Source organism: Xenopus laevis, chromosome 6S (assembly GCF_017654675.1).
Source record: "Xenopus laevis strain J_2021 chromosome 6S, Xenopus_laevis_v10.1, whole genome shotgun sequence".
Lineage (NCBI taxonomy): Eukaryota > Metazoa > Chordata > Amphibia > Anura > Pipidae > Xenopus > Xenopus laevis.
Window position 1 is genome coordinate 20,376,792 of NC_054382.1, and position 22,074 is coordinate 20,398,865.

The 22,074-nt window shown below is 38.5% G+C and overlaps 1 protein-coding gene across 4 annotated transcripts in view; it reads left to right on the plus strand.

Moving 5' to 3' along the window:
• Positions 1–22,074, plus strand: part of nebl.S (nebulette S homeolog) — a 129,595-nt gene that overhangs the window by 90,142 nt on the left and 17,379 nt on the right. For 2 of the 4 annotated variants that reach the window (XM_018269116.2, XM_018269114.2), the window contains exons 7-19: positions 3,964–4,065; positions 5,976–6,077; positions 8,775–8,888; positions 11,843–11,947; positions 13,620–13,724; positions 15,158–15,265; positions 15,899–16,009; positions 16,085–16,195; positions 16,357–16,467; positions 16,745–16,855; positions 18,745–18,855; positions 19,516–19,626; positions 21,755–21,859. The exons of the other annotated variants lie outside the window; for them this stretch is intronic. In XM_018269116.2, the coding sequence (XP_018124605.2) occupies positions 3,964–4,065; positions 5,976–6,077; positions 8,775–8,888; positions 11,843–11,947; positions 13,620–13,724; positions 15,158–15,265; positions 15,899–16,009; positions 16,085–16,195; positions 16,357–16,467; positions 16,745–16,855; positions 18,745–18,855; positions 19,516–19,626; positions 21,755–21,859 (1,407 nt within the window). The remainder of the gene's footprint in view (positions 1–3,963; positions 4,066–5,975; positions 6,078–8,774; positions 8,889–11,842; positions 11,948–13,619; positions 13,725–15,157; positions 15,266–15,898; positions 16,010–16,084; positions 16,196–16,356; positions 16,468–16,744; positions 16,856–18,744; positions 18,856–19,515; positions 19,627–21,754; positions 21,860–22,074) is intronic. 4 annotated transcript variants of the gene reach the window in all.

Here is a 22,074-nt window from a genome sequence, read left to right on the forward strand (position 1 = left end):
GGCGAAAAAATAGCGTTACTTTTTTTGGGGTAACCCGCTTCCCCCCTACATTTCCTAACATATGGGACATAAACTATGGCGAAGTGTTGTGATGTGAGCAAAGCCGTCGCTGGCGAATTTTCGAAGGTTAATAAATTTGCCTCCAGGTCTTAACTATTCCAAATAATAGATTTTAAAATAATAGTTATTTCTGTAGCATGATGGGCATAGATGGGGGTAACTTGGGCGCTTGGTTAATGGTATGCATGCCAGTATGCCACGGTTAAAGTGATATATTTCCTGAATCCAGTGATATCAAATTGAGACTCATAACACCAATACTTTTCAGGGATAAATTTTAAGGGATCTTACTTGGCTTCTTATCAATATTTTTGAATCATCACAGTGTCGACTTGAACTGCTGTGTTTGTAACAGTATACCCTTCAGTCAAAAGCAGTTACATGTAATAACTTGCGTATCCACATCATTTTAATTTTAGAAAATGCATATCGTATATTTTCTTGTCTATACTGTGAAATAATACTTTAGACATTAGCATTATTGTTAATTAATATTTTTTTCTTGTAAACGTGTTCAATGTTGTGAAGGATAAATGCTAGTGGGCACATATCCAGTACATTACATTTAAACAGGGCATTGCTATTCTGTCTGCACCATCTGACAGTGCACCTTTTTTATCCTGTGCTTTGTTAGAGGTGCTGTGAGTTGGCAAGTGAGCACTTTGAACATCTTGTTCAGTTTAACAATTCCAGGGTGACAGATAGAGAACAGGATACAATAGGAAATCTAAGGGCTTAATGCCAAAAGCATATGCAGCTACTAACGGCAAAACACTGTATGGATAGTGGTACTTGACAAGGCACTACGGTGTGACAAAGGAGTTAGCTGAATCACAAGGAACTCAGAATCAAGGTAATGGTTCTCTTTGCGACTATAAGAATGCTCCTGTGGTTCAGGTGCTAAGGGAAGAGGTGGGCTGCATTATATCCCTCTAATTCTGGGAAGCCTGGATTCAGTTCCTGAACGAAATTCTTGGCTATTAATGTTTTTCTCTCAGAGTTTGAATTATAAATAAGAAATTTGTTTTGGGGGACAGGGACTCGCTAAGGGGCATATTGACACTAAGGGGCCAATTCACCAAGCTCAAGTGAAGGATTCGAAGTAAAAAAACTTCGAATTTCGAAGTGTTTTTTGGGCTACTTCGACCATCGAATGGGCTACTTCGACCTTCAACTACGACTTCGAATCGAAGGATTCGAACTAAAAATCGTTCGACTATTCGACCATTCGATAGTCGAAGTACTGTCTCTTTAAGAAAAAACTTCGACCCCCTAGTTCGCCACCTTAAAGCTACCGAACCCAATGTTAGCCTATGGGGAAGGTCCCCATAGGCTTGGCTAAGTTTTTTTGGTCGAAGGATAATCCTTCGATCGTTGGATTAAAATCCTTCGAATTGTTCGATTCGAAGGATTTAATATTTCGATCGAACAATTATTCCTTTTTGCGCGAATATCGAAGTCGAAGGATTTTCATTCCCCAGTCGAATATCGAGGGTTAATTAACCCTCGATATTCGACCCTTGATGAATTTGCCCCTAAGGGGAGTATTTCAAAGTGACAAACTGATTAAAACACAAATACAACATGGGGCCAATTCATCAAGAGTCGAATATCGAGGGTTAATTAGCCCTCGATATTCGACTAGGAACTAAAATCGTTCGACTTCGAATATCGAAGTCGAACGATTTAGCGCAAATCCTACGATCGAACGATCGAAGGATTATTCCTTCGATCGAACGATTAAATCCTTCGAATCGAACGATTCGAAGGATTTTAATCCAACGATCGAAGGAATAAAAACTCAGGCAAGCCTATGGGGACCTTCCCCATAGGCTAACATTGAGTTCGGTAGCTTTTAGCTGCCGAACTAGGGGGTCGAAGTTTTTCTTAAAGAGACAGTACTTCGACTATCGAATGGTCGAATAGTCGAACGATTTGTAGTTCGAATCGTTCGATTCGTAGTCGAAGTCGTAGTCGAAGGTCGAAGTAGCCCATTCGATGGTCGAAGTAGCCCAAAAAACACTTCGAAATTCGAAGTTTTTTTAATTCGAATCCTTCACTCGAGCTTTGTAAATGTGCCCCGATGTGTTAGCAAGTAGTTATGTCTATTTGAGAGACAATGGAGCAAATTCATAGATTGATGTACCAGAGTACAGAGTCAATGTACCGGGCCTTTACTCTTTGGATGACCAGCAACATAACACTCTTTATAGAACCTCTTGGTGCCATCTATAGTACAGTGTTCAGAAAAACGGTATCTTTTAAAAATGCTCGGGGCTTGGGGTTTTCTGCATTAGCGATCTTTCCGTAATTAGGATCTCCATACAGTATGCTTCATTAAAATTAATTTAACATGAGATAAAGTCAATAAGATTGTTTTGCCTCTTAATTAGGATTAATTATATATTAGTTGAGATCAAGTACAAGGTACAGTAGGTTCTGTTTTATTATAACAGAGAAAAAGGAAAGAAATGTTGCAAAATCTGTATTGTTTAAAATGAAGTTTATGGGGCTCCGCCACACTTCGCAGCTTCGCTCAACTTTGTCAGACGTTAATTCACAGCGCCAATGCTTATTTATCAAAATGCAAAGTTACGTCTCTGCAAACGCTGGCGAGGTTCACGCAGGCAAACGCTGGCACTCACTACCATTCTTCTTAGTGAAACTGACACACTTAGGCTTAGGTCAGTTTAAATAGGGCAGGCACATTTAGGTCATGTATATATGTCTTTATTACTGATGTTGGTGAAATTGCTGGAAGTGGCCACTTAAGTGTATTATTAGAAATGTCCAAGGAAGCAAAATAAAGACAAAAGAGACCCTCTAAAAAAGACATGAGCCCACTCTAAAACAAATGTGACATGCCCCTTAAATGGTTAACAAAAGTATATATAGTGAATAAAGTACCCCCTCTTATAAAATATAAGGATATTATAAGTTACCGAGGAGTTTCATGACCATATAAAAACACGAGGCCGAAGGCCAAGTGTTTTCATACAGGTCATGAAACTCCGAGGTAACTTCTAATATCCTCATATTTTGCAACTAGGGGTACTTTATTTATTTTAATACACAAGTTTTAGTAAGTCATGTGACAGAAATGACATCAGAACTCACCGTTTATAAATGATGACATCAGAACTCACCGATTATAAGGATATAATTTACAGGATATTCATGGCTCTTGTGTATTATATAAATATATACATATAGATATATATATATATATATATATATATATATATTTTAACAGTTAGAACTTTTAAACATAATCCCACTTTAAAATCTGAAAAAACTCTTATTGATTTGCCAGGTGAAGTATTTAATTTACCTGGTGAAGCAGACTCTGGCAAAAAGGGTAACATACTGGAAAGTTCGCACTGAGCGAAAATTCACCTTGCGAAAGGGCGCAAAACTTCAATATCGCTAAGCTCTTTTGCTAGCGAATTGTCCTCTATGCCTTAAAGTAAATTGTCGGTGTTCCTGTGAATTGTCTTTTTTGTCGAATTTTCTCTAGCGACAGCCACTTCACCCTTTAGTAAATCTGCCCCTATGGGAGATTGCATTCCCGTAATTCTGAACTTTCGATCAATGGGTGTCCGGATAATGGATTCCATACATGTAATAAGATCTTTTCATGCATGGTCATCTTGGACACATTGTTTGTATGTGCCAGATTAAGATTTGGTAATAAAATATACAGGTCTTGTGCTGGTCATTATTTCACTTGGCAAAGAAGAGGTAGAACTTGTTTTCGGGAACATACACCATTTTGAAGAACATTCTGCACATTTGAACCCCTTCATGACCATACTTATCCATTATAGCGTAATTATTATTAGTTATTTATTTATTTATTTATTTTAAACAAAGCCACCATGACCTATTTTTCAATTCTTTTAGGTATCCTATAAGAAGGACGCATTGGACATTCATAAATACACGGAGGTGTTGGACAGACCAGACATACAGAAAGCAAAAGAAACTGCTAAATTCATCAGCAATGTAATGACTACACATAAGCTTTATGTTTTAAAACATAACTTTTTAAAATTCACTATCTTTAATTTCAGTTTGTATGACTTTTTCTCTCAAATCTAGAATATATTATTGTATAATTCCCAGTGAACACAATAGACTATGTAGGGGTTTGTTTAGGCAACAGATAGACAATGGGGCTCATTTTTCTCAACACTGGGCAGATTTGTCCATGGGCATTTACCTATAGTGACCAATCAGTGATTAGCTTTTTACATTCAGCTGCAAGAACAACAATGAATGCAGCAATTTGATTAGTTGCCATAGGTTACTTCCCATGGGCAAATTTGTCCAGTGTTGATAAATGACCCCCTAGGGGCAGATTTATGAATTTGCTGAATTTCGAATAAATAAAAACTTTGAAATTAGAATAAAAAAAGGCAAACCAAAACCAATTTTTTTTTGAGTGAATAGGCCGTTTTCGTTCGAATTCGAATCATACAAATTGAAGTAACATGGTATTCGATCAAATTCAATTTGGAGTTTTTAGATGTCGAAGTCGAATTGTTAAAGAGACAGTACATGATAAAGTTTGATATTTGAAATTTTGAATTTTTTTCAAATTCGAATCGAATTTGGACTATTCCATAGTCGAGGTACACAAAAAATAGCTCGAAATTTGAATTTTTTGAATTCGAATTTTCACTTCGACCCTTGATAAATCTGCCCCCTAATGTCTGAACACCCACAAGTGATCAAACTGCATTAAAAACTGAACTTCTGCTCCGAACACGATGTTTCCTCCACTATAGAATAGAAAAAAACTGTTAGTTCAATTCCAAGGATTCATTTAGAGGAATTGCTGGGGCTTTAAAGGACTAAGGAGGTTATGAAATAAGTCCAAAGTTTGTTACAGGTATAGTCAACTATAGCAACCAGTAACACGGTAACATGCATGATCATCTGTTTTAAAGCATACATATTTCTAGTTGCTAAGGGTTACTACACCTGGGCAAACTCGAGTTAATAAATTGATGTTATGGGGGAAAATGTAGACTTAAATTCCAGCCTCCGATGAGTTGTAGTTGGCAAGCAGATGAATGTCTCCAGGTTGCATATTACTGTTCTAGAACCAGGATAAATTAATGACATGCTAACATGCTTTTATAAACTATTGGGTTATGCCCAGAAGCGAATTTTCTGGAGATGACACTCTTTTTCTGTGCTACAGCTGTCTGATCTGATTCAATAAGGTGTTAGGTTGCATTTTCATAGGGAAAGATTGTGCAGCCCCTGCTCATTAATGAGTTGGTCCTAGAGGTTCATTAGTGTATACTGCTGGTATTAGTATTACTTTATATATATAAGTGCTTTCGTCAGTGCAGTAATATTCTGGTGCATGATTCATATAATATACATCTGCAGACAGATTTTTTATTAGGGCTCTTACACACAGGCGGTTTTTCCTGCATTACGCTTTCTTCTGTTCAGCCGCAGGGGAGCACAGGAGTAAACGCATTCAAACATTGTGAAGGGGGCTGTACTCACACAGACTCATGTAAGCGTCAAATGCAGGTGGGACGCAGCATGTTGCATTTCACCTGCATTCGGCGCATACATGCGTCTGTGTAAGTACAGCCTCCTTCATAATAATTGAGGGTGTCTACCCCTGCACTCCCCTGTGGCTAAACAGAAGAAAGCGCAACGCAGGAAAAAACGCCCGTGTGTAAGAGCCCTTACATGCATTTTCTCATTAAATATAAACAGAGAGATTCATTTCATTAAAGATAAAGTGAAATCACCTGTAGTAGTATAGGGGTTGTACTCTTTAATTTGTACTAATAGCATTGCTAACTTGCTGCTAAGTTATGTAGGAATTAACTTTCCTGTAATGATTATTTAGTAGAAAGGCAATGATTTGCATTTGTCCTTTGCAGATTGGATATAAGAAAGGCAGAGAAGACATGAACAAAGAGTCAGTTGTTTTAGGAAGACCAGATTTTGAACACGCCAAAGAAGCCTCTAAGCTTTCCAGCCAGGTGAGACCTCAGTCTTTTATTCAGTAGAAAAGGAGGAGCATATACTGAAAAAGCCCTTATTGCACCACAACTGAAACTTTATTATGAACATATAAATTGGTGGGTTTATCAAAATGTGCGATTAGAGCTAACCATTGAAAAATTCACCTATTTTCTATTCATTCCTATGTGGATTTTTAGAAGTTTATTTATCAAGCTCTAACTTCTACCCATTTATAATTTTACCATTTCGTGAATCTGTCCCTAATTGTATTCTCTGGCATAACTGAGTGGACATGTCATGGTAAAGTATTCACTCCATAGTAACAGAAGAAAAGAATTTATTAAACCATCATATCTATGCTAACTAGCACTTTCATCATCAGCCTGATATACTTATCTGGGTGGTATTTGTTTGCAGCTGTGGATTTCACCATACACCATCCTCATATAATCTTATGAAGTGTTTTCCAATTCTGCAATATTTTACACTTTTCTTTACTTTAGATATACTAGAAGGCATACAGTATTTGTTACAAGGTGCAGAATACAAAGTCCAGTTTTCAGACTATGTTTTTTCCTCTGAATGAGTGAGTGAGTGATTGAGTGCACGTTGATTGCATCCACCACAATTGTACATGATTCCCCATGCAAACACTATTGCATGTGCAGATTTTTGGGAATCATCCTGGGTGGTGGTGGTAATTCTAGGGTTCCCCAGAATTTCGGTATTTTCGGTATCCCAAAAGCCAGGAAAAATGCCAGGATTCCTGTTACTGCTCATGCTTCTGCCTGTAACAGCCGCCTTTCATGTCGGGAGGAGTCTTTGCTAGTCGGATGTCGCCAGGTCTTAAAGTGAGAGAACCTAGGTGAGAGTTCTGGGCAGGCAAGGGAACCAAAACTTGTGATGGGAGCAGGGCCGGACTGAGAATTAAAATAGGTACTGGCATTTCAGGTACATTCAGAGGCCCAAACAGCCTCCACCAGTCCACTAAATACTGCCTTTCTATGGCCAAAATAGGGGTGTGGAAGCACTCTAAAGGCTAAGTATTAGTATATTTAAGTATAATGGAAGTGCTAGTTTTAATGCACATTCCCTGGTCCCCTGTCTCAAAAGTAAGTTTACAAAACAGGGGTTTTTAGTTACAAAGTTATGATCATAAAGTTGGTATGGTGGCTTTTCAACTTTATGATCATAACTTTGTAACTAAAAACCCCTGTTTTGTAAACTTACTTTTGAGACAGGGGCCCAGGGAATGTGCATTAAAACTAGCACTTCCATTATACTTAAATATACTATTACTTAGCCTTTAGAGTGTTTCCACACCCCTATTTTGTACATTGCCTTTCTATGGCACCTTATAGCAGCCCCTCTAACATTTACCAGAACCCACAGATTGCCAGTCCGGGCCTGGACGGGAGAAACAGGGAAGAGTAAGCGTAGTCATGGAACAGGCCGGAGTCGGGCAAAGGTCAGTTCAGGCAGTGATAAAGCAGTGGTCAAGGACAGGCAAGGGTCAAGAACAGTAAATCAGACAAGAAAAGTACCCAGGAACTGTAATGAATAGACCTACATTGGTAAACTGCATGAGCGTCTACTAATATTTAAATTTCGTGCCAGAGAAATTACGTCATGTGGTGCGATGGGTATAAAAGCAAGCAATCAGCAAGTGTCAGAGACAATTGTCACAGATCAAAAGTCATATGTTGTAAATAAAGGCTTTTTAAACTTCCTTCTTGAACAGTGCTGAGTCATATACTAGAATTCTATTATCCAGTTGGTGAGTGGACCACAGGTCACGTGCACTGGATTGTGAAAAGAATTGTGAAGTTGGTGCGTGCTGACTGAATCACATTGCTATAAAGAGTGTCAGGGTCTAGCAGCTCTAGTAGGTTGGAGTCTGGACCAAGGAGGAAGCCGTGTTTCCAAGGAGTTAAGAGAATTTGTAGTTATATCCAACCAACAAGATCAGGGCAGGCAGCAAGTAGCAAAGTCAAAGCAGACGGTCCGGAACTGATGAATCAATGCAAGAAAACAATTTAGGAGCACCCAGGAACTTTAACCATGAGTGCCAACATCTTGGATCCAAAGCAGACCACGCCACAATAGAGCACTCCTGACAAAGAGTAAGTAAAAAGGTAGAAAAACCCACAAATCTACCCAAAAATGAGTGCTGTGTACATTTTGCTAGGGAATGACTGGATTCCATTAAAATGATGATGTCCTACAAAGAAGACTGTGGAGCCCATGAGCAATCTTAGGGCTATACAACTGCTCTGTAGTTCTGGTAGGCTTGTGGGTCTTCCTGTTTGAGGGACCTGCTCCATAAATGACTCCAACATTATATCCACCTCTACTAGCTTTTGAGAAGTCATTTTAAAAATCATCTCATTAACATTTCACAAATATATTCCAGACACTAGCATGGGAAATGTACTGTATAATCTAAGATGAAACCTCTGCAGTTCTATGTTAGGTGTGTTCCTTCAAACAAAGATGGTAAATGTACAATGAAGGCATCAGGTAGCCACTCATTAATACTGTATGCTCCTTCTCCCAAGTCCTGTCTCAATGGGATCTTTGGCTAGTGATCTACAAGGCCCTGGTACTCTCTCTAGTCTCTAATTTGAGAAGCCATCAGAAGTCATTGAAAAGTCATAAAATAAATGGTTTGAGAGGCGTAGAAGTATAATTTATGGGATTTTTTTTCTTAACAGGTAAAATACAAAGAAAAATTTGTCAAGGAAATGAAGGGTAAAAAGCCAAGTTACAACCCTCTTGACAGTGCCTCCTTCAAACAAGCTCAAGCGGCAAATGCACTTGCAAGTAATGTATGTATTTCTATTTCTTTCACATTCAGTTTAAAGTTTAAAAACTGGAAATTTGTCTCTTAAATGTACCAGGAGCAACTTTTTTTGCTGACCCTGGTATATTGCTCTACTGCCTGAGGAAAGTTTTTCAACTTGCCTCATTGGTGCAGCTTCCCTGGCAATATAATTTACAGGTATAGAACCTGTTATCCAAAGTACTTGGGACCTTGAATTTATTGGATCTTTCTGTAATTTGGATTTCCATACCTTAAGCCTACTAAAAATAATTTAAACCGTATTTAAATCCAGTAGCATTGTTTTGGCTCCAGTAAGGACTAATTATATCTTAGTTTGGGTCAAGTACAAGCTACTGTTTTATTATTGCAGAGAAAAAGGAAATTATTTCATTAAAATGGACTCTCAAAATTTGGAGCTTTCTGGATTACGATTTTCTAGATAATGGATTGTATACCTGTATAGGATATTTGGGGTACTAGGTGTGTCTAGTGGGTCATGGGTTTTACAGGGCGTGCCTAGCTGAAGAGCATATATATATCTGGATTCTCATTATTTTTACTCAAAATTAACATTTGTATAATGTATACATTAATGTTTACAATGCCTTTGACAGCTTAGTCTACTTCATGAAAACACTTATTTCCCATAGCTACGTTCCCTTAACCCTTTGCAGGAGCACTAAAGGGCACATGAAGGGTTAAACAGGCCCACATACAGGATTACCAGTAGCAACAGGATTTATCTATGACAAGTACTTATTTTCACAACACTTTAAGGGGCAGATTTATCAAGGGTCGAATTTCGAAGTAATAAATATATCGAAATTCGATCATTGAATGGCTTTACTTCGACTTCGAATATCGAAGTCGAAGTTTTGTTCACCGAATTTGACCGTTTTGCGTTCAAAGTAAAATTGTTCGATCGAACGATGAAATCCTTTGAATCAAATTTCATCCATCGATGGAACGATTTTTCTTCGACTTCAAAAAACTTAGAAAACTGCTCTAGAAGGTCCCCATAGGCTAACATAGTACTTCGGCAGGTTTAATTTGGCGAAGTATTGAAGTTGAAGTTTTTTTTAAAGAGACAGTACTTCGATTATCGAATGGTCGAATATGCGAACGATTTTACTTTGAATCGAAGTCGTAGTATCCTATTCGATGGTCGAAGTATCCAAAAAATTACTTTTAATTTCGGAAAAAAAATTTACTTCGAAATTCCCTCGAATTCACTTCGACCCTTGATAAATCTGCCCCTTGATGTTCTATGGCGTACACATGAAAAGCCGTGAGTCACGCAGCTTGCCTTTGTCTTCTGCTTTTACGATTTCTACAACCCATCCTTTAAGAGTTCTTTATTTCTTTTCTCTTTTTTTAATCTGAGCTGTTAGATCTCTAAGTAAAATGAAATTGTACATTGATTTTTATTAACTTTCATAAAAAGAATGTATTATTAAAAGTCTTTCTTTTAATGAATTGCCTACATTGTTATATTGCATGGTGGGCACTTGAAGTATGTTTTCACAATTGCATGACCGTTTTTTAAAGTTAAGGTTTACAGGTTGCCGCATTAAGTTGACCATATACAGAATGTGTTTGAGTGCTTTGGGAAGCAGAACATCATTCTGTTCTATGGGAAGCAGCTCTGAGCACTACTAACCCTTAGAATAGAATGGCTTTACATACACAGAACAATGATGAGGGCTACTGTCCCAATGGCATTTGATTGCTCTAAGCAGCACAGAGCACTACCATCCAAATAGCATTCAACTAATTGAAGCAGTGCTAAGCGCAACTATCCCATAAAACATCCCATAAAGTGCTATTCCACTATGCTAAGTAGCTCTGAGCAGGTCCAGAACTAGGGGTAGGCAGAAGAGTTTTGTGCAAGGTAGAGGGGCACTAGGCATGTATCTCTTCTGTCGCCTACCTCTTATGTGGGTCCCTGTCCCCACAAATCCAGCATACCATTTACCCCTACCCTCACCCCATGCACCAGAGGAGGGGCATGGAGACTGGGTGCCCAGCCGGTTTGGCTAACCACTGGCTCTGAATGCTACCATCATTTTGGAATTGGGAGCATGCCCTGTATACAACTAGCTTTGCCTTCTGGTCATGCCATTCCCACATGGCCATGGCCACGTCACTCAATACAGTTTATGTAAAGGGGGCCAAGCACAAACCAAGATTAACTGCAGTGTTAGCTTTATTGTATGATACCAAATGAAAACCATTTTCAGGGGTACACACCTCCCTTCATCACGGAGGGCAAAAATTTAGGTGAGTAACTCCCTGAAAGTTGTTAGTCATTTGGTATTGTACAATAAAGCTAACACTGCAGTCAGTGGCGGAACTAGATATTACTGGGCCCCACAGCAAATTATTTTTCAGCCCCCCAAAATGTTTAGCAGTTGACTTGTTTTAGCAATACTTATGGAAACTATATGAATTAGGGTCTCATGGACCCCTGTACTTCTTGGGCCCCCCTGCAGCCACAGGGTCTGCTTCCTCTATAGTTACCCTTGACTGCAGTTAATCTTGGTGTGCGGGACCCCTTTATTTATATGAACTGTACTAACTGCTAATATCCCATAGAAAAGAGTGATGTTCAACTGTTCAAAGCATCTGAGCACTAGCACTCGAGAACAGAATGGAATTCACCTGTTCAAAGCAGCACTGAGCTTTACTACGTCATAGAACTGAAGGGTATTTGACTGATCAAAGCAGCGCTAAGCACTACCAACCCACAGAACAGAAAAGCCAATTTTATTCACAATAAATCAGCCCCATAATCATGTTTCTCTGCTCTCTATGGTTTGATTGTTAGTTCTTTGTCCTCCAGATTCTAGGAATGCAAATTCCCTGTATTGTCAGCCAGTGGGTAGAGCTGTTTGTTTGTTGCAATCTTTTTATGTATTTCAGTTTGCCTATAAATGTGACGTTGTTCTCAACTTCTAGGTTAAATACAGGAAACACCTGCAAGATATTCATGACCCCTCGATAGACATGCCAAACCTGCTGTACCTGCAGCATGCACTGAAGACTAGCAAAATGCAAAGCAATGTAAGTTATTCTCATAAAGCAATGCAGAGAACTCTCTCTCTTTCATATCATCAAAAGTGTTCATGGATCAAATTGTATGAATATAATTGTAATTCAACAAATAATTGAAATATGGTTTGCTCTGTAGAATACAATGGGTCTAGTGTAAGACCTAAACCCATTGTATGCCACACAATTTATCTGTAATCTGCTATTTAACTTGTGCCATTTAGCCCTATTTTAACTTGAATGGCTGCCCTCATATCTATTTAGCAGCTTGTTTATAGAAACTATAGTAGTGTTTCTGAATCAAACACCCCGTTTTACCAGTGCAGGGCAACACTACACTATATTTATACTACTTTAAAAGACTTTCATTTTTTTAATGTTACTCTTCCTTTTAAAGTGCCCTTTGTGGTGAGGTGGATGAAATGGTTAGACTGCAGGAAGGGAAATGTCCAATGTATAATAATAACATTTATAGACTTATAGGTCTGTCCAGGTCATTCATTTTTTAAAATACACTCGGTATATTCAGTGTGTACATCTCTGCTTGTAGAACATTATTTTACCCTGCCAGGCACCAATTTTGATTGCACAGTTACTGGCACTTTTTAAACCATTTTATCTAGTGCAGCAATTTGGTTGCAGCTGCCTGAGATTGTTTCCATCTTACTGAAGGTCTCAGACACAAAACATATCATCAGAAAGTAAAATGCTTTCACTACATTGCTGCACACTAAATTCCTCCATTCTCAGTGGCCCGCACCACCTCAGGGCCCCCCGGCACCTCGCGCACTGGCGATTTCCGGCCGCAGCGGCCGATTTCGGCGGAGATAATCTTGTACGGAGGGGGGCGGGGAGCCCGGCTGCATGGCCCGCACCAGGGACCAGTTACGTTTCTGTCCATTCTTCTTTGGCCAGTTATATTTGTGACCACTTTTTCTGCAGAAAACAGCAATTTAACAAACATAAGAAAAATGTACAGTTATAGAAAAATTACATTTAATACAGGAGTGGAAACGTTTGACTCAACCTTCCTGTTTTCAGTCCCGGATTTAACTTGGGAGGGGGAAAGGGGAGCGGTGGGGATCGGTGCGGCACAGATTTAAACAAATCATCTCCTACTTGTCCCCATTGCTTCAGACCCAATTTAGATGCTGCTGAGCAGCATGCCACCCCTCAAATACTGCCACTCCTGGGTTCCAGGCCTTTGTAGCCTTCCCATAAATCCATATGTAGTGCTATGTAAATAAAAATATACATACATACATACATACATACATACATACATGGATGGATGGCCTAAGTGCACTGATCTGCTTTTTATGGCCCAATCACTTTAGGGATAATATTAGTAATTGGCAAAACTGTTTGCTGTCAAATCTGACCAACTGGGATTATGTTTGAGTTCAGAACACTCTCTTAAAAGCTGCTTCTCCAAGGGAAAAAATTGATCATTGGGTAATGTGGGTGAAAATAGGCAAGTTGATACTGATAACAATATTGTTCGTGCAATGCCCATGTTAAGCGTCTCCTGAAGTCCCGCACCTCATCTTCACTATTATTATAATTATCCTTTAAGTGCCTCATCCCCCCGATCTTTCGTTGTAAACTTCATGGGGCAGGTTCTCATTATGGTTGAAACATTCTATGCAATGAATAATATCATAAGGTATGTCTATGTCTTTAGAACATGTACAAGAAGCAATTTGAAGAAAATAAAGGAATCTATCATTTTGCGTTGGATACAGCAGAGCAGATTCATCACAAAGAAAATGCTGTGCTGCAAAGCCAGGTAAGAAATACAATGTAGGGGTATTTAGTGTGAATAATTAATAGCTAATGGTCAGTTTCAGAGAAATGCAAAGAGGGCCCATATCTTATACCTAAAGTTTAGTTTTACAAGAAGGCACCTACAACTTCTTCTAAAATTAGACATTGTACACTTTATCTTTAGAAGACCTTATATCTTCATTTGACCTTAGATATCACCTGTACACCATTGACATCAAAACATAATGTTAAGACACACCTTCATTAACCACTGACATTCAGACCAAGATTGCAAACTGCCTCCTGGCTATCTCCTTATGGATGAACCAACACCATCTCAAGTTCAACCTGGCTAAAAGGGAGCTCATGGTTTACCCACCTGAGTTGTAATTGTATCTGGGCCTCTCTCCTTCTCTAATCATATTAATACTACTGCCAAAACCTGTTGCTTCTTCCTCTGCAATATAGCCAAGATACACCCCTTTCTTTCACACATAACCAAAACACTAATCCATGCCCTTATCCTATCCCATTTAAACTATTGCAATCTCCTACTAACCGGTCTTCCAGACTCCCATCTCTCTCCTCCAATCAATCTTAAACTCTGCTACTAGGATCCTCCTGCTCTCTACTAAGAGGGAACCAGTTCAACCCCAATTAAAATCCCTAGCATGGCTGCCTGTTAAGCAAAGGATAGCATTAGTAATGCTATTTAACACCTATCTTTTCCCAACCAAAGGTGCGGGCTAATAGAGCCCACACTCTGGTTGGGGTAACAGTAGTTTTTTTTTTTAAATTGCCCCTTCCCCAGCGCTAGGACACTTGCACCGTGAGGGAGCTCCCATGTTGGTGCACACGGCCATGTTGGTGCCTGTGCTGGCAGGGGGCAATTCTAGAAAAAACAAAAAACTACTGTTACCAAACTGGAGTGTGGGCTTTATTAGCCCGCACCTGTGGTTGGGGATAATATTTGTGGCCAACAGGTGCCCTTTAAGCTATTTGTCCTTATATGAGCTCTGTGCACTGTGTATAGTTATTGTATTTATTGTGTACCTTTATATATTGTACTTTTATTTATATTGTACTATAATTATTATTATTATTATTAATTATGCATTGTACAGGGCTGCGGCACCTTAATAGCGCTTTACAAATAAAGTTATACATACATAAATTCTTAGAACCCACAACTTCATAGAGGGCTCCTTGGAAAGAAAATATCCACGTTATATGTATAAGTGACACTGTATTTTCATAAAAAACTTGCACAACCCAGAATTACAACTTACAGCAACCCCCTGACTGTCTAGGAGAACTTAGAATTGAAATGAACTTAGATTCTCTTTTCTGTTGCTCTGGCTTTGAAGAAGATGTTTTTCAGCTTTTTCTTGCACAAACCAAAATCTTGTACTAAAATGTACTGAAGGCTTGATTGAATAATAACCATTTTTGCAGGTTAAATACAAGGAGAAATATGAGAAGTCTAAGGGAAGGTCAATGCTTGAATTTGTTGATACTCCATCATATCAAGTTTCAAAGGAGGCTCAGAAGATACAGAGTGAGGTTAGTGTACTTGTGCAATCAATTCAAACGTGTTTGTTGTTATTTCTTGCACTATACATGGCAAACTGAAATTAATAGTCATTTCTGCTTACATGTACTGTCTGGAATTAATTCTTCAGCCTACTATCAATAGTTGTTCCTAAAGGGGAGTAAATTAAAGACAATCAAGGTCATATATCAAAGCTGGTCATTTATAGCCTGTAAAGTAACCCATAGCAACCAGTATTTTTTCTCAACGAACAGCAGGTAGAATAGTGAAAGCAAAAATGTGATTGCTTGCCAAGGATTACAGCACAGGTGAAAATGTGCCCAGTATTGATCAATGAGCACCAATATATACCGCAAAAATAACAGAAGGAACACACAACACTGAGTTATTTTAAACAGGTTTCAAGCGATTGTAAAAGGGTTCTAAACCTTTTGAAAAAGAATTTGAAGAATTTTTCAAGAGGGTATTAAGAGGATTTTTAAGAATGGGGCCAGGGACACAAAAAGAATTAATCCATAATCTGGCCCCATGTTTTACTCATAATGTAGTCTTTGCAATTTCATACATTTCCACGTTTTCATTGAATTACCTCTGGTCGTTTTATAGCAAACGTGTCTAAATTGTGGTGTTCTGGTCTATTCTAGAAAGAATATAGAAAAGATCTGGAAGAAGGGATAAAAGGAAAAGGACTAATGGGCTTAGAGGACACTCCAGATTTAATAAGGGTGAAGAATGCTGGTCATATATTGAATGAGGTATGCAGAGTTTACCCAATATGAGTGTGTTACGATTTACTTCTTTATAATGTGAATAATGTTTATCTGTTGTAGAAAGAATACCGCAAGGACTTTGAGAACAATATTAAAGGAAAAGGCATGAAATCTAGTGCCGACATCCCCGATATGATCAGAGCAAAAAGGGCAACAGAAATAGCTAGCCAGGTAATCTTTGATAAAACTACATTTACCGCTGTAGACTTTCATAGGCAATGATCTGGATTTATTCCCATAAAAGTTTCTGAGTGAAAGAATAAACCAACCACTCGTGAAATGTTTATCATGTGGTGCATATTGGACCAACTCATTTTCTACTATCTGTACAGAAAGAATACACAAAAGATTTTGAAACAGAAATTAAGGGAAAGGGGATGATAATAGGGAGTGATTTACCTGAGATACAACGAGTCAAGAGGGTTTCTGAAATGGTGAGCCAGGTTGGTACAGACCCTGGATTTTCTTTGATGTATTATAATACTGACTGCTTAAGTTAGTTGTTGAAAAGGAGAATTTAGACATAAAGAAATATAGAACCTTGGTTCACAATATTGTTTATATACTTTTATAGAACCTGGTATTATTTATTGCGGCATTAAGGATTAAGATAACCCTTATTAATAATTGAAAAATGACTATTGATGACACTGCACTGTAAAATATTTAAATTAGCTTTCAGTGGAAGACTTAACCTTCCTTCTTCTGATGTACAAACAGAAAGGATACACAAAAGACTTGGAAGCAGAAATTAAAGGCAAAGGAATGCAAATAGGGGCTGATATGCCTGAAATACAGCGGGTCAAGAGAGTATCTGAAATCGTAAGTCAGGTTGGTACGAACTTATATCAAGGAGTTTTTGACATATCTCAGGTATCAGTAAATGAAACATCATAGCCTGAATGGAAGCTGGGGAGGGCGGGAAGTGGTAGGGTAAAACATGAAAAAGTTAAAACTTCCTTTCAAGGAGAACTAAACCCCCCCAATAATAAAAAACCACTACCCTACATAGTCCCCCCCTCCCTGCTTCCTCCCGCATAGATGATTACCCCTGAAAGTGCCCCTAATTCATTACTCAATTATAGGTGCAGAGTAAGTGGAGCAGAGCTTATAGGCACCACCTCCTGGCTCTTCTGTATTCTTCAGGAGGGAATGCCAAATTGGCGCATGCACAGTTGGAGTAGTCTTCTGGTTCGTAGCAACTGCGCCTGCGGCAAAATCACTGGAAATTGCGGAAGGGAAGGAAGAGGACCGTAAGAATACTGAAGAGCCGGAAGGTGGTGCCCATGATCTCCGCTGCACTTACCCTGCACCTCTACTTCACTAATGAATTAGGGGCACATTCAGGGGTAATCACCTACGTGGGGGAAGCAGGAACGGTGGAGTATGTCAGGTAGTTTTTATTATTTGTGGGATTTACTTTTTATTAAAAAAGAGTAAATTATAAATGAAAGTGAAACATCCTGTCTTGAGTTGAACCAGTGATCTGGTGTTTTCCTGCTGTCTGCATTACTCTACTCTATATGAGCAGACAGGTAAGGCCCTGGTTCATTGCATCCTTGTAATTGCAAGTAGGCATGGCTTGTTTCACCTGTTGATAATCTGGCTACAGGTGTTCAGTGTAAGCCATTAGTCTGGCTATATAACCTCCTGACTCATTGCCCAATGTAGGTCTATTCTGAGATAGTTCCTGGGTGTGCTCTTGATCTGATTTGTTGTTCCTGACCCTTGCCTGTCCTCGACAGTTGCTAGTTTGCTGCCTGAACCGACCTTGTCTGATTACTGACTATTCTTCTGGATCCTGATTTTGTACTGCACTGTCTGGTTATTGACCCAAGTCTGTTCCTTGACTATGCTTACCCGTTCTTCTTGTAACAAGTTCTGGTTCCTCTGCCCAGAACCCTCGCCTTGCTTCTCTCACTTTAAGACCTGGCAGCGTCTGAGTAGCAAAGGGCTCCTTATAGGCAGAAGCGTGAGCCATGGTCGGAACCTTGGCGTCTGTTCTGGGTTTTGGGTACCAAATGTGACAGAATTGGGTGCATATTTGCAGCAGAACTGTAAACAGGTGAAGAGAAGGAATATGAATAACTGAAAGAAATGTTTTAAAAGAAAAAGTTTATAGGAAAAGTCACAAAAGGAAAACAGAACACAGGATAACAGAACAACAGAAAAATAGCGAAAGTGCAGAAGAGAACTCAGTCAAAAGGAAGAGCACTAGATAGAGAGGGAACATAAGATTATGATAAATTAAAAAAAAATAATAATAAATGAGAACAGAGCCATGTCTTGGAAATCTATTAGAAAGCATTAATAAATAAGAAGAAAAAAAGATGAAAAAGCAGGAGAATATAGAATGTGAAAATAAAAGAGAATGGGTACTGGAAACAGGGCACAAGATGTTTGCAAAATGGAAAGGACAGGAAAAGGAAGGAGCAGGAGAAGAGGCAAGAGATGGAGAAAACTCAAAGTAGAAGGGCAAAAAGAAAAAGGGAAAGAGACAAAATGAGGAAGACAGAAAAAAATTGTGATCACATACAATTCAAAAGGAAATATAAAATTACCATTATCAAACTTATTGCAAAACAAATTAAAATAATTACATTCCAGGTGCCTGTACTAGATAATGAAAGATACCATTTCTGAAATGATCATGTCAAGTACATGAAATAGCTGCCATACATGCCTTGTTAAGTAAACTTGCTTCTTGTGTTGTCAAACAGAAAGGATACACAAAAGACTTTGAAGCAGAAATTAAAGGAAAGGGGATGCAAGTAGGGGCTGATATGCCTGAGATACAACGAGTCAAGAGGGTATCTGAAATTGTGAGCCAGGTAGGTAAAGATTTTTAAAAAAAATCTGCTTCCGTGTTCAGTTATATCCCAACTAATTTAGTAACCTCTTTTATCATTTTGGTTGTATTTCATTTCTCACAAAAGTGTGTTACCCCTACACAAACTGTTGTTGGAAGTCAACTTGACTGAGTTGTATTTAGCAAAACAGAAATAATTTATCACTGATCTCCATATTAACCGATATTAAAAAATCAAGTCAGTGAGGACCCATACAAGTGAAAAGTAGTTGGCAGTGGCAAATTTCTGTGCTTTTCTCCAGCCCAAAATATGCTACTGGGAATCCAGTATCCTGGCATATTAAATAATAATTAACTGCTTATTTACTTTGTGAGCAAGCACAGTGTGTTATCTATTAAGCCCAATCCTCAGGGGCGATCCTTTTTTTTTTTTTTTTGAATTTGCTCTTTCAGTAATGTGATAAATAAAAATGCAGTTACCACAATGAAGCCTATGGCTTCAAACTTGGTTAAGTTTTAAGCAAATTTAACTCCAAAAAACAAATATTTTAACCCCCACTTTAATTCCACCTCTTTTTGGTAACGTTTAACCATCAAATTGGTAGGGTGTTACCTGAGACCCACTATGACACCAAAAATTATAGCCATTACTGTCCCTATTTGTGTCTTCATTTTTTTACAGAAGGAATATAGGAAAGACTTAGAAACTGAGATCAAAGGGAAAGGGATGCAGATTGGACCAGATATTCCAGACCTGCAGAGAGCAATGAAAGCCTCAGAGATTGCGAGTCAGGTCAGTATAAAGCTGGTGTTCAACTGCTCAAACAAACTGAGAGATTGATCTGCTTTTATAAATGTTACAGGGATACTGTCATGGGAAACGTGTTTTTTTCAAAATGCATCAGTTAATAGTGCTGCTCCAGTAGACTCCTGCACTGAAATTTGTTTTTCAAAACAGCAAACATATTTTTTTATCTATTTAATTTTGACATGGTGCTAGATATATTGTCAGTTTCCCAGCTGCCCCCATTCATGTGACTTGTGCTTTGATAAACTTTAGTCAGTCTTTACTGCTGCACTGCAAGTTGGCGTAATATCATCCCCCTCCCTTCTCCCACCCCAGCCGCCCATCAGCAGAACAATGGGAAGGTAACTAGATAACAGCTCCCTGGTAGATATAAGAACAACACTCAATAGTAAAATCCATGTCCCACTGAGACACATTCACTTACATGGAGTAGGAGAAACAACAGCCTGCCTGAAAGCAATTCCATCCTGTAGTGCTGGCTCTGTCTGAAAGCACATGATCAGGCAAAATTACCTGAGATGTCTGCCTAGACACCAATATTACAATTAAAAAAATACACTTGTTGGGTTAGGAATTTAAAGGGATACTGTCATGGGAAAACACGTTTTCTTTCCAAAATGCATCAGTGCTGTTGCAGCAGAATTCTGCACTTTAATCCATTTTTCAAAAGGACAAACAGATTTTTTTATATTCAATTTTGCAGCCTAACAAAAGAACAATGAGAAGATAATCAGATAGCAGCTCCCTAACACAAGATAACATCTCCCTGGTAGATCTAAAAACAACACTCAATAGTAAAAGCCAAGTCCCACTGAGACTGATTAAGTTACATTAAGTGGGAGAAATAACAGCTTGGCAGAAAGTAGTTCCATCCTAAAGTGCAGGCATAAGTCACATGACTAGGGCAGCTGGGAAACTGACAAAATGTCTAGTACCATGTCAGATTTCAAAATTGAATATAAAAAATCTGTTTGCTCTTTTGAGAAATGGATTTCGGTGCAGAATTCTGCTGGAGTAGCACTATTAACTGATGTGTTTTGGAAAAAAAACATGTTTTCCCATGACAGGATCCCTTTAATTTTATATGATAGAATGAATTATTTGCAGTGTAAACAGTATAATTTAGAAATAAAACTACACCATAAAAAATCCTAACAGAATCCCTTTAAACTCATCAAACAACCCTTTAGACTTGAGGAACACTTATTTAATTTGAAGCAGCTAAAAGCAGTTCTTCGTGGTTAGGGCAGTGAGTTTGTGGAATGTTGGGTCATGTTGTGATGGCAGCTTGTCTTAATGATTTTATTATCCATTTTAGGCTTGAATGACTTCTTGGACAAGCATAATATCTAAGGCTGTTGTTGTTAGTTAAAATAGGTTGGGAGGAGTTGAACTTAATTGACTTGTTTTTTTCCAAACCAAAATAACGTATGTACTACGTAAGCAAGTTCCTAACTGTCAGATATATTGTAAATGTAATACAATTATAGCTAATTGGAATTTATTAGGATCATGGCAATGTGAATCCAGGGAATCCTTCAGGCTCATGCACTGGCATTTTCTATCCTGATGTGCCCAATCTGATTTACAGAAATCTTGAATCATGACCGAGACCTAATTTAGTTTATAAAAATTTAACGTGATCATGGTTTCAATCTTTTTCTAGAGGGCTAGGGGCAATTTCTTGACTTCCTTAGAAAAGTCCGACCAATCCTTCTAAATTATCGTGCGGTTAGTGGGATTCGAATGATCGTACATCTTTCGATTTTTCGGCCGACATCTGTCAGGAAATTGATTGGCCAGGTCAAAAAATCTTTGTCGGTCCCAGTGCAATCTATCTATGTTTGCAGGGCCAAGCAGGCAGCTCCCCTTTGTTTTTTTAGTTGATGGTCAATTCATACGATCGTACAATCGTTCCGAGAAAATTGTGGTCTCACGATGAGGATCGGATCTTTTAAAAATCTCAACATCTATGGCCAGCTTTAGTGATAACATTCAGACTTGCTGATTACATTAACATAGAGATTGTACTGATTTCCATACATCAAATACAAGTAACTGGATGACGCGGCACTGATGCAGATATTGTTGTCTAATGCTTGTTTATTTTCAGAAAAAATACAAAGACGAAGCTGGAAAACTGCTCTCAACATATTCTTCCATAGCAGATACTCCAGAGATAGCGAGGGTGAAGGCCACTCAGAAAAACATAAGTTCTGTGAGTGTTTAAAATTTTATAAGTAATTATATATAATTAGTAGACTTTAGGATAAATATCTCATTTGGAGAAAGGTACCAGACATTCTGAAGCTTACACAGGGCATTGCAGTGAGCCCTTTTGTGCCTAAAATGCACTATAGCTAAGGACAACAGCAAACAGTTAAGTAGACGATATATCCCTCCAAGTCAAACAGGTTAAACTTTGTCACAGTC